The following is a 13,076-nucleotide window of genomic DNA, read 5'->3' as shown; positions in this document are numbered from 1 at the left end:
ATGCCCCTTCGACAGAAGTCAGTTGACGTTCATCCCGTGTGTACTAGGCTTTAGGCAGGCCATACTTGTTCGATCCAAACCTTTTATGGGCAGGCTGAATGTACCAAGCTGATCGATCAATCAGCTTGGGTACAACCAGCATGCCAGGTCTTACCTGCATCTATCAATAGTGGCTGCTATAGCCTCTAGCAATCATCACTGTCTTCTCTTGGTGGGAGGGTTTCACCCGCCAGGAGAAGAGAATGGCCCAGCAGGAGGGATTTCTGCAACAACAGTGTCTAAGTTGATGGGGGAAACAAGCAAATATCTTTCCTGCAACCAGTGATTGCAGAAAAGAAATTTGCTCTGTGTATGGCCGGCCTTAGGCTTTGAGACAACATTTCCCTGGTTTAAGTATAAAAATTACATTACATAAAGCAACATTGTACCAGTGTAGGGCACATATATTCAGCCAGGATGCATGACAATGAATATAACAAGCTAAGCATAATACATTCTTTTAGCTCTTATCAAAAATGAATAATATTTTCCTTTGTATTATTGCAGGTGTTTGATAGAAGCAGGAGAGGTGGCATTCGTGAAGCACACAACGGTTTTTGAGAATTCTGATGGTATTTATCTGTCTGTATACATTATCTTTTACTAATTACAAAGCAGTTCAAGGAAGCCTGTCCGATGTCATTTCAGTGGCATATCTGGAAAGTACGGATCAATGTCTGCTGCTGGGATGTTTCATTTATGTCAATTCGCCATCCTATGATCTGGCAAATTTAATTTTCAATGATCACTGTTGCATTAATTATTCAATTTAACTGCTTCTTTTAGCACATCTGATTCAATAGTATTGGACAATAATAACCATAATTCTATTATACTAAAAATACAAATAAATATGATAAAGTAGCAAGGAAAATAAACTTAAGGCTGCATGCAAACAGGCATATTAAAATACTCCTCTCTATGCTGGATCTTTCTGCCAGAAGCTGGCAGAAAAATCCAGTGTAAAAATGTCTCAGTTTGGCGTGTAATTACAAGCACTTATGCACTTTCTCAGCATATGGTGTTTAGAAGCAAATGCACATTAACGTGTATAATTGTTTGGAATATTCTTTTATTTTAGCCACTAAAATAAATTTACTCACATACGTATGCATTTACACACACTGGGGTTGATTTCCTAAAACTGGAGAGTGCAAAACCTGGCACCAGTGGCGGCCCGTGCATAGGGGGCGCCAGGGCGCCGCCCCCCTACCCCTAAAAAAAAAGAAAGGAAAAAAAAGAAAAAAAAAAAAACAAAAAAAAACAAAACGAACAAATAAAGTTGTACAAAAAAAAATTGGGTTCGCCGGCCTCGCCTGAAGGAACTGGTGGCTAGGGGGGGGGGGGGGGGGGGTGGGGTTACGTCCCAGAAGAGGCGCCGATTGCCTGCCTTCTGGGGGGTAGGGGGGTATCCTGGGCGCAAGTCTTTGCGATTGGACACCCCCACTTTCTGATATCCTGGCTGTGATTGGTCCAGTCTACAGCCTGGACCAATCATCATCCAGGATATCGCTGACGTCGCAATGGGGGCGGTGCCGGTGCATGCGTCAGTCACTCACCGTCACCGCCGCTCAGAGAAAAGGAGAGGCCGCCCGCCGGTTCCCGCCGCCGAGACGAGGGAGAAGGACCCGCCGCAGAAGAGGAGGAAGAAGCTGAGCCGCGCCGCCGCCAGGTAAGTTTGAAGGGAGCAGGCCGCCCGCTGGTTCCCGCCGCCGAGACGAGGGAGAAGGACCCGCCGCAGAAGAGGAAGAAGCTGAGCCGCCCCGCCGCCAGGTAAGTTTGAAGGGAGCACGCACGCTGGTCTCTGCATCGATTGGGGTACAATGCTGGCACTCTGCAATCATTGGGGGGACAATGCTGGCACTCTGCAATCATTGGGGGAACAATGCTGGCACTCTGCAATCATTGGGGGACAATGCTGGCACTCTGCAATCATTGGGGGACTATGCTGGCACTCTGCAATCATTGGGGGACAATGCTGGCACTCTGCAATCATTGGGGGACAATGCTGGCACTCTGCAATCATTGGGGGACAATGCTGGCACTCTGCAAACATTGGGGGACAATGCTGGCGCTCTGCAATCATTGGGGGACAAAGCTGGCACTCTGCAATCATTGGGGGACAAAGCTGTGGCGCTCTGCAATCATTGGGGGACAATGCTGGCACTCTGCAATCATTGGGGGACAATGCTGTGGCGCTCTGCAATCATTGGGGGACAATGCTGTGGCGCTCTGCAATCATTGGGGGACAATGCTGTGGCGCTCTGCAATCATTGGGGGACAATGCTGTGGCACTCTGCAATCATTGGGGGACAATGCTGTGGCGCTCTGCAATCATTGGGGGACAATGCTGGCACTCTGCAATCATTGGGGGACAATGCTGTGGCGCTCTGCAATCATTGGGAGACAATGCTGTGGCCACTCTGCAATCATTGGGGTACAATGCTGTGGCACTCTGCAATCATTGGGGGACAATGCTGTGGCGCTCTGCAATCATTGGGGGACAATGCTGTGGGCACTCTGCAATCATTGGGGTACAATACTGTGGCACTCTGCAATCATTGGGGTACAATGCTGTGGCGCTCTGCAGTCATTGGGGGACAATGCTGTGGCGCTCTGCAATCATTGGGGGACAATGCTGGCACTCTGCAATCATTGGGGGACAATGCTGTGGCGCTCTGCAATCATTGGGAGACGATGCTGTGGCCACTCTGCAATCATTGGGGTACAATGCTGTGGCACTCTGCAATCATTGGGGGACAATGCTGTGGCGCTCTGCAATCATTGGGGGACAATGCTGTGGGTACTCTGCAATCATTGGGGTACAATACTGTGGCACTCTGCAATCATTGGGGTACAATGCTGTGGGCACTCTGCAATCATTGGGGGACAATGCTGGCACTCTGCAATCATTGGGGGACAATGCTGGCGCTCTGCAATCATTGGGGGACAATGCTGGCACTCTGCAAACATTGGGGGACAATGCTGGCGCTCTGCAATCATTGGGGGACAAAGCTGGCACTCTGCAATCATTGGGGGACAAAGCTGTGGCGCTCTGCAATCATTGGGGGACAATGCTGGCACTCTGCAATCATTGGGGGACAATGCTGTGGCGCTCTGCAATCATTGGGGGACAATGCTGTGGCGCTCTGCAATCATTGGGGGACAATGCTGTGGCACTCTGCAATCATTGGGGGACAATGCTGTGGCGCTCTGCAATCATTGGGGGACAATGCTGGCACTCTGCAATCATTGGGGGACAATGCTGTGGCGCTCTGCAATCATTGGGAGACAATGCTGTGGCCACTCTGCAATCATTGGGGTACAATGCTGTGGCACTCTGCAATCATTGGGGGACAATGCTGTGGCGCTCTGCAATCATTGGGGGACAATGCTGTGGGCACTCTGCAATCATTGGGGTACAATACTGTGGCACTCTGCAATCATTGGGGTACAATGCTGTGGGCACTCTGCAATCATTGGGGGACAATGCTGTGGCGCTCTGCAATCATTGGGGTACAATGCTGTGGGCACTCTGCAATCATTGGGGGACAATGCTGTGGCGCTCTGCAATCATTGGGGGACAATGCTGTGGGCACTCTGCAATCATTGGGGGACAATGCTGTGGTGCTCTGCAATCATTGGGGGACAATGCTGTGGCGCTCTGCAATCATTGGGGGACAATGCTGTGGCGCTCTGCAGTCATTGGGGGACAATGCTGTGGCGCTCTGCAACCATTGGGGTACAATGCTGTGGGCACTCTGCAATCATTGGGGGACAATGCTGTGGCGCTCTGCAATCATTGGGGGACAATGCTGTGGCGCTCTGCAATCATTGGGGGACAATGCTGTGGCGCTCTGCAATCATTGGGGGACAATGCTGTGGCGCTCTGCAATCATTGGGGTACAATGCTGTGGCGCTCTGCAATCATTGGGGACAATGCTGTGGCGCTCTGCAGTGATTGGGGACAATGCTGTGGCGCTCTGCAGTGATTGGGGACAATGCTGTGGCGCTCTGCAGTGATTGGGGACAATGCTGTGGCGCTCTGCATTGAAAGGGGCTCGCACGCTGAACTCTGCATTGATGGGGGCACGGAACAGTTGCATTGAAGGGGGCACGCACGCTGAACTCTGCACAGTGTTTATTGCATTGAAGGGGGCACAGCACAATTGCATTGAAGGGGGCATGCACGCTGAACTCTGCATTGTGGGGGCACAGCACAGTGTTCATTGCATTGAAGGGGGCACAGCACAGTTGCATTGAAGGGGGCATGCACGCTGAACTCTGCATTGTTGGGGCACAGCACAGAGTTCATTGCATTGAAGGGGGCACAGTGTTTATTGCATTGAAGGGGGCACAGCACAGTGTTTATTGCATTGAAGGGGGCACAGCACAGTGTTCATTGCATTGTGGGGGCACAGCACAGTGTTCATTGCATTGAAGGGGGCACAGCACAGTGTTTATTGCATTGAAGGGGGCACAGCACAGTGTTTATTGCATTGAAGGGGGCACAGCACAGTGTTTATTGCATTGAAGGGGGCATGCACGCTGAACATTGCATTGTTGGGGCACAGCACAGTGTTCATTGCATTGAAGGGGGCATAGCACAGTGTTCATTGCATTGAAGGGGGCACAGAACAGTGTTTATTGCATTGAAGGGGGCACAGAACAGTGTTTATTGCATTGAAGGGGGCACAGCACAGTGTTTATTGCATTGAAGGGGGCACAGCACAGTGTTTATTGCATTGAAGGGGGCATGCACGCTGAACTCTGCATTGTTGGGGCACAGCACAGTGTTCATTGCATTGAAGGGGGCATAGCACAGTGTTCATTGCATTGAAGGGGGCACAAAACAGTGTTTATTGCATTGAAGGGGGCACAGCACAGTGTTTATTGCATTGAAGGGGGCACAGCACATTGTTCATTGCATTGAAGGGGGCACAGCACAGTTGCATTGAAGGGGGCATGCATGCTGAACTCTGCATTGTGGGGGCACAGCACAGTGTTTATTGCATTGAAGGGGGCATAGCACAGTGTTCATTGCATTGAAGGGGGCACAGCACAATGTTCATTGCATTGAAGGGGGCATGTACACTGGTCTCTGCATTGAAAGGGGGCATGTACGCTGGTCATTGCATTGAAAGGGGGCATATACCATCTCCTGTACCATGACCTGTGACATGCCTATACCATATCTGTGCCATGCCTATACCATCACCTGTGCCATGCCTGTACCATCACCTATGCCATGCCTATACCATCACCTGTGCCATGCCTGTACCATCACCTATGCCATGCCTATACCATCACCTGTGCCATGCCTGTACCATGACTTCAAAGTCACGCAATTTTTTTCTGCGTTTTTTGACGCGAAGCAATACCTATTACATTTTTCTTTTTGCGCCCCCCCCCCCAAAATTTTGAGCACCAGCCGCCACTGCCTGGCACAGGTCTGCATAGAAACCAATCAGCTTCTAACTTCATCTTGTTCAATTAAGTGTTAACAAAGAACGTATTGATTTCTATGCAGAGCTGTGCCAGATTTTGCAATCTCCAGTTTTAGTAAATCAACCCCAGTGTGTGTAAATGTCAACACTAAATTGAACAAGATGAAGTTAGAAGCTGATTGGTTTCTATGCACAGCTGCACCAGATTGTGCACTCTCCAGTTTTAGTAAATCAACCCCAATGTTTTTACATACATGTGCAGAAATTATGCCAGTAAGCTCCTCTCAGAATATAGGTTTGGAGCATTTTTGTCCTTAAACGCTGCTCTAAAATGCCACAATGTGCTGCATTCAGAAACATAGAAAAAATGAAAAGTCCATCCAAGACAGCTGTTTACGGCCAATCCTGACTCCACCACTCACAATAACCATTATTCAATTACTTGTTTTTAGTTCAAGAAAGGCTGTCCCACCCACCATCAGTTCGGCATTTGTTCCTGGTAGGATATTTAACCACTTTAAGACTAGGATTTGCCCCCTTCCTAACCAGACCCCTATTTTGCAATTCGGCACTGCATTACTTTAACGGATAATTGCGCGGTCGGGCGACGCTGTACCCAAATAAAATCCTTTTTTTCCCCACAAATAGAGCTTTCTTTTGGTGCAATTTGATCACCTGTGCGATTTTATTTTTTGCGCTATAAACAAAAAAACAGCGACAATTTAAAAAAAAAAAAAAAAAACAATATTTTTCACATTCCTCTATATGACATTCTCAAAAAAAAAAAAAATTTAAAATCAAAATTTTTTAACATTTTAGGCCATTTTGTTTTCTGCTACATATTTTTGGTAAAAAAAACTTGCAATAAGCGTATTTTGATTGGTTTGCGCAAAAGTTATTGGGTCTACTAACTACGGGAAAGATTTATGTCATTTTTATTGTTTTTTTTTTTTAATAAAATCTCCGATTTTTTGCGGGACTGCGAGATTGCGGCGGACAGATCGGACCTCTAACTGATATTTTTGACACTTTTGGGGGGTACCAGTGACAATCCTACAGTAATCAGTGCTAAAAATATGCACTGTTACTGTAGGGAAGGGGGTTAACCCTGTGGGTGATCAGTGGGTTAAATGTGAGCCTAGGGGAGTGATTCTAACTGTGGTGGGTGTGGCTTCTGAAATGACCATAGAGCTGCATGTGATCCTATATAGAAGGATCACATGGGCTCTATGATCATTTCAGGGAGAAGAACGGTCAGCTGTGTTTACAACAGCTGCCCGTCCTTCTCTCTCAGAGGGGATCGATCGCGGGTCTGAGGCGGCAATCGGAGCCGCCTGTCCGCTGCAGCGGCTTCCCCGCTGCCAAGTGGGGCGGGTGCATGCCGGTGGCGCGCACTCCTCCCCTAGCTTCCCGCGCGTGAACGACGTAGGTCTACGTCGGTTTGCGCAGGAGAGCCACCCTGCCGCAGTAAAAAGGCGGCGGGTGGTCGGGAAGTGGTTAAATTGGAACTATAGGCAAAGTTAAAAATTGACATATATGCAGTCCCCATGTAACAACAGTTTTATTACATGGGGATCCAGCCAGTAAGCCTGTTGTTTTTAAACGCCCTTTAACAGACCAAGCTGGCAGTTAGAGGGTTGAGAGATATTTAATATTGACAGGGTTGCTTACAATGGTCAGCTTTTTTTTATGTAAAACCGAGGAAAAAGGAAAAAAACATATTTCAGTAACTGCTTAAAAAGTTTTAGCTGAAGTTAGAGTTTAATTTGTTAGTCACTTATGTAAAGCCCATCTGTGTCCACTAGTTTCTCTAATGCCAGCTACAGTACCATCTCCATAGGTTGACAATGCTGCTGTCCAAGGGTGGCTACGTTGCTCCTGCAAAGATACAGTGGAGAAGTTTGGTCAGCGGGGATTGATCCGCCGATCCCTGCTAAGCAGGCGGATGACAGGTCTGTCTCTGCTTACTTTGCAGACACAGACCTGTCAGATCCCTGCTCTCCTCTATGGGAGATCGGATGTCCGTTTTCATCCGATCCTATCTGATCTGATCCTCCACACAGATGGAAAATAGGGTTTCCATCTATCTAGATTTCATGGATAGGATCGAATCGGATAGCGGCGGGTGTCAGCGGACATGGGAATGCATGGAGCCTCCGATCAGATCCGCCTGAAAAAACTGACAGGCGGACCTGATCGGAAAGCCTATGTGAAAGGGACAGGAAGTGTGTTGCTGACTTGATCACCAGGTAAAATAAAGGAAAAGAAAGCTAAGAAAAAAAAAATAGCACAGCCACCACATCCTAAGATTGGCATGCTGCAATATATTACATTTTTGGTTTAGATACACTTTAAATGTATCGTCCTTATTACCTTATTGAGAATTGACGAGGCCATAGACTTTACAGCACAGTTGAATGTGCTGCTAACAATATCAAGTTCATGCCAATGGAACTTGGATGTGGAAGGAGGAGAAGGTTTCTACTAGCTTATTGTGGGGGATTGATATGCGTTCTAACAAATTAAGTATTAGTATAATATTGTTCCTGTATAAATTACTTGTGTGGCCGCATCTGGATTGCTTTACTACGTAAACCAGTAATGCCAAAATCAGGAATAAAATGGAAATTAAAGAAAAAATGATTATTAAAAAATTGTAAACATGAAAATATTTTGACCTGACTGCCCTTGATGGACAAGAAACTTTTTTTCTTGCCTCTGGTGTGGAAGATTGGCAAAGATGCACAGGGGGTTCCCTTTCTGCTCTTTAACACTAAACCTGCAGGAATATATGAGATGCTGAATTTAAAGGGCATGAGTCATTTTCCACCTCATTACTTGTCATTACTGCATGCCAATATGAAATTAGATCTTTCAATGTTAAAATATTATAAAATATTGACACATACTTTGATTTATTTTCAATATTTTTAGGACGCAATAAACAAGAGTGGGCAATGAATTTAAACTCTAGTGACTTTCAGTTGCTGTGTCCTAATGGTGCCAGGGCAGAGGTGACTCAGTATGCAGACTGTAACTGGGCACAGGTTCCTGCTCATGCAGTGATGGTTCATCCAGACACTAATAGACATGCATTGTTTGGCCTACTTGATAAAGCACAGGTATGTTCAATGTGATAACTTTGGTCAGGAATTCATTTTAAATGGAAATCATCTACTCTCTAACTAAAGGCTAGGCACAAAGACCTCAGTGACCGTTCTTTACAAAGCCTGCCTTGTTCTGATTAGTATGATAAATATAAAGTAGGTGCAATCCTCTTCAGATCTATCTTTACGAATCTCCAGAAAAAGCTCACTTGAATGAATGGACAGAATTTTGAGTTTAATATCTATGTATCTCTGTTATTATGAAATGTCCATTATATTATATTCTCTCTCCAGAATGCCATTACAAGTTCCTTTCAACTTTCACATTTTCTTTTTGTAGTTTCTCCATTAAGAAATGACTACTTTGTATCACTTTTATGGTTACAATCAATTTCTTATACAGCTTGGCTTAAAGTATAGGCAAATCTTTTTTTTGCTTTGGATGGAGTAAAGAGGGATTAGAACGCTTGTTAGTTTTATAGCTGTCTGTGTCACTGTTTAGGAGATTCATACTCTGTCCGGTTTACCATTATCGTTGAAAGTGAAAGTAAAAGAAAATACCAAATTTTGGGTTATCCCCAGAAAAGTAATAGAGGGGAAATCTTCCAATGGGGACACTAGTTCTGGTGAGCTGGGGGTCCCCAAGAAATTCCCTTAATTTGCAGGGATTTCTTCTCACTTCCTGTTTGGCTATGGGACAGGAAGTGTAAGGAAGTCTCTGAAATGGGACACCAATGTTAAAAAATAAAAAAATGTGACAGAGGTTAAAACCCTCACTTACTCTATTCAAAATGGAAATAAAAATGCCTATAGTTCTATTTTAAGATTACAATGGAACAATTCTTATAATGATTCAAATTGTCCTTGCTTTTCAACATTTTTTTTTAGTCACGTCATCCCAGTGTAGCACAATTCCCAGCCGTTTTGCTGGATATGGGTCCCCCTGGGTTACCGCTAACAAAAACAGCACATTTTAGCATGTTTCTCCCAAGTGTGAGCACTGAGACAATGACCAGTCCAGTATCTTTGGGTTTGGCGGAGACACTTAAGAAGTACTGTTTGACGCTGGCTGAATGCCCGTCCACGCTGACTTGGCGCTGGTTAACGCTGGCCGAATGCCGGTTAACGCTGAACTATTCTTGTAACTGAGCTTCAACTGAAGAAATCCTCTCTTAGCTGCCTTAGGTACTCCTTCCTGAGGTAGCTACTTGTGCACTTTGCTGCACTGCTGAATGCTTCAGGGCTCACACTGGCGCCCCCTTTCACTCCCTTATCTTCAGGGCTTTAAAAACTCGGCATCCCCTTTCTATGCCACAACTACCAGTTAGTTGGCTCCTGGATTCCTTTGACCTTCTGGAGTGGCCCCCTCTCTTAGGCAGACCCCTGGGGAGATTTCGAGTACTCACAACACTGTTTTTCCTGGAAACTTCTGCCCAGCAGCTCCACTTGGTCAGCAACACTCTGGATCCCTTTCTGCAGCCCAGCTCAACCTCCGGTCCTTCAGGCCAACTGCCCATAACACCTTCACTCGCTCTGACAGGAGGAGAGACAGCTGTCAGCCTCCTCCAGAAACTCTGTCACATGCTCCCCCCAGGTTTATACCCAATCCTAGGGTGCATTGCGGCGAACTCTGCCCTCTTGGACAGCTATAAACCCTGGTGCACTATTGGCCAGGTTTCCTCCACCGTCCAATAAGAGCCCTCATTGGATACAATGGGGAGACTCCCCAGACTCAACAGCCTACACCTGCAAACACATGACAGCCTAACTGACTGATCAGGCCCCCCTGATAAGCAGATAGGGCCACACATATACTTTTCCTAGCACTTACCTAGGAGGGTGCTAGTGCTACATCAGCAATAAAATATTTTGAAAAAAATACCTAAATCTTTTAACATTCAATTTTAAAAAACAGTCCATCTAGGGCCTGGCTGTGGCAACACTATACAGGGATCAGCATAGAAACGTGAAAATGTTAAATTATTTTTGTATTTGTGTTTTTTTTTTTTTTATTTGTTATATTTTTTTTTGGCTTGGATGAGAACACCGCTGGATGTCTGGACAGGTAAGTGCCCTAATAGTAAATGTCAGCAGCTACAGTATTTGTAGTTGCTGACTTTTAATTTTTTTTTTTTATGGGAGTCGGGGCACGGAACGCCTCTTTAAGAAAATATTCTACTAGGTGTCTCAAGTGTATATGACCAAACAGTTCTTTTCTAAATGCCTGATGAGATTCCCCGATTTTTGTGAATGTTCGAATACCCATGGTCAGCAGCAAATAAATAATAGTAAATTAATGGGAAATACACCATTTTGAGCTGTATCATGTTTTCTGGAAGGGCACAGGAGGCAGTTAAAAATATGGAGTATAGTGAGATGAGGTGATATTAGTTTAGCTGACAACAGACAAACCTAAGAATGGTAGAATTCAAATAAGTAATAAAGGGATTAAGTGAATATCTAGTACATCTAAAAGGGTCCATACGTGACTTGGAATGCAGTTGGACCAGTCATCAATCAGCGCAGCCTTTTAACCTTTGGTTTTCTATTCAATAAAATACAATGAGTAAAAAAACTATTTGGATTAAAAAAATAGTTTGTTATTTTGTCCACTTGTGACCTAATATTAATAATAAAAAACATAAGTTGGTTATTTAATAAAATAATGTACCAAAAGATATGGTAATACTATTAGGCCTCATGTACACTGCTACTTGTAAACGGACGTTTTTGAGCAGTTGGGCGTTTTTTTCAGAAGCCCCTGAACCCTCCTCTATGTTATCTTATCTGTCCATGTACACAGGGTCGTTTACAGTCATTTAGAGGCAGTTGAGTTCAGTGTCGTTTTTTTTAAAGCAATTATTTGCGTTCAGGAATATGTTCAGAACGTGTGTTTACAGACGTTTCAAACGCAACCGAACGCGGTCACCCGCGTTTAGCGCTTGCATTTTTACTGTTTAACCACTTAAGCCCCGGAAGATTTTACCCCCTTCCTGACCAGGGCCTATTTTGCGATTCGGCACTGCGTGATTTTAACGGACAATTGCGCGGTCGTGCGACGCTGTACCCAAATGAAATTGACGTCCTTTTTTTCCCACAAACAGAGCTTTCTTTTGGTGGTATTTGATTACCTGTGCGATTTTTTGATAATGCGCTATAAACAAAAAAATAGCGACAATTTTGCAAAAATAACAATATTTTTCACATTTTTTTATATGAAATTCCCCCCAAAAAATGTAAAAATCAAAATTGTTTAACATTTTATGCCAATTTGTTTTCTGCTACATATGTTTGGAAAAAAAAATCGCAAAAAGCCTATTTTGATTGGTTTGCGCAAAAGTTATTGCGTTTACTAACTAAGGGAAAGATTTTTGTCATTTTTATTGTTTTTTTTTTTTTAATGAGTAATGGCGGCAAGCTGCAATTTTTTTTTTGCGGGACTGCGACATTGCAGCGGACAGATCGGACCCTTGACTGACATTTTTGACACTTTTGGGGTTACCAGTGACATTACTACAGTAATCAGTGTTAAACATATGCACTGTTACTGTAAAAATAACACTGGGAGGGAAGGGGTTAACTTTATTGGAGAGGGAGGGGTTAAGTGTGTCCCTAAGGGCGTGCTTCTAACTGTGATTGGATGTGGCTGTGTGTGTAACAGCAGAGATCAATGGTCCTGCATAGCAGGACCGTATGATCTGTGCTGTTACACAGGGGAGAATGACAGGCGGCTGTGTTTACATTAGCCGCCTGCCTTTCTCCCGGTGTGACACTTTTAAATGTCCTTTACATAGCTATAAAATTCCAGAGTTCAAAGGACTTTTGAAAACGTCCCGTGTACATGTAGCCTTAGGGAAGAAAATTAGCCAGAGCATTAGGTGTACATTACCTAGCACATACTAGCTATGCTAAATTGTGTCTAGACATTTCGTTTTCACTTCTCATTGGAAATTAAATTGTTCAAATAAAAAAAGAAAAAAAACTAGCACATTGTCTTGTCTTGTATTAACTTTCTCCCATCCGCGCTACAGCCTATATACGGCTGCAGCGCGGACTCGAATTTTCGGGAGGCCGTTTTTAAACGGCCTCCAGTGACACGCCCCCCGCGCGCTCCCGCGAGCGCGCATCGGGGAGAATCTGTGTCGGCCGTGTCCCTTGGACACGGCCGATCACAGATCGTGGTGAATGGCCAATCACAGCGGCCATTCACCACGTGATCAAGCCATCCAATGAGAGATGATCTCATATGTAAACATATGAGATCATCTCTCATCGCCGGCGCTCCTTCCTCACACAGACACTGCAGTGTGAGGAAGGAGGGGGAGCCGACAGCCGCTGGGGACACAGAGAAATGTAATCAGGGCACTGATCACCAGTGCCCTGATTACTAAAGGTAAAAAAACCACACACATTGCCCCCCCATCAGTGCCCACAGTGCCCGCCATCAGTGCCCCCATCAATGCCCACAATCAGTGCCTATAGT

The 13,076-nt window shown here is 45.2% G+C and overlaps 1 protein-coding gene across 1 annotated transcript in view; it reads left to right on the top strand.

Moving 5' to 3' along the window:
- MELTF (melanotransferrin) overlaps positions 1-13,076 on the top strand; it is a 113,072-nt gene that overhangs the window by 93,393 nt on the left and 6,603 nt on the right. The window contains exons 13-14 of the mRNA XM_082252433.1: positions 547-611; positions 8,421-8,608. Coding sequence (XP_082108559.1) covers positions 547-611; positions 8,421-8,608 — 253 coding nt within the window. The remainder of the gene's footprint in view (positions 1-546; positions 612-8,420; positions 8,609-13,076) is intronic.

This window comes from Pelophylax lessonae (genome assembly GCF_965119305.1).
Source record: "Pelophylax lessonae genome assembly, chromosome: 3".
NCBI lineage: Eukaryota > Metazoa > Chordata > Amphibia > Anura > Ranidae > Pelophylax > Pelophylax lessonae.
This window is presented reverse-complemented; position numbering and strand designations above follow the sequence as displayed.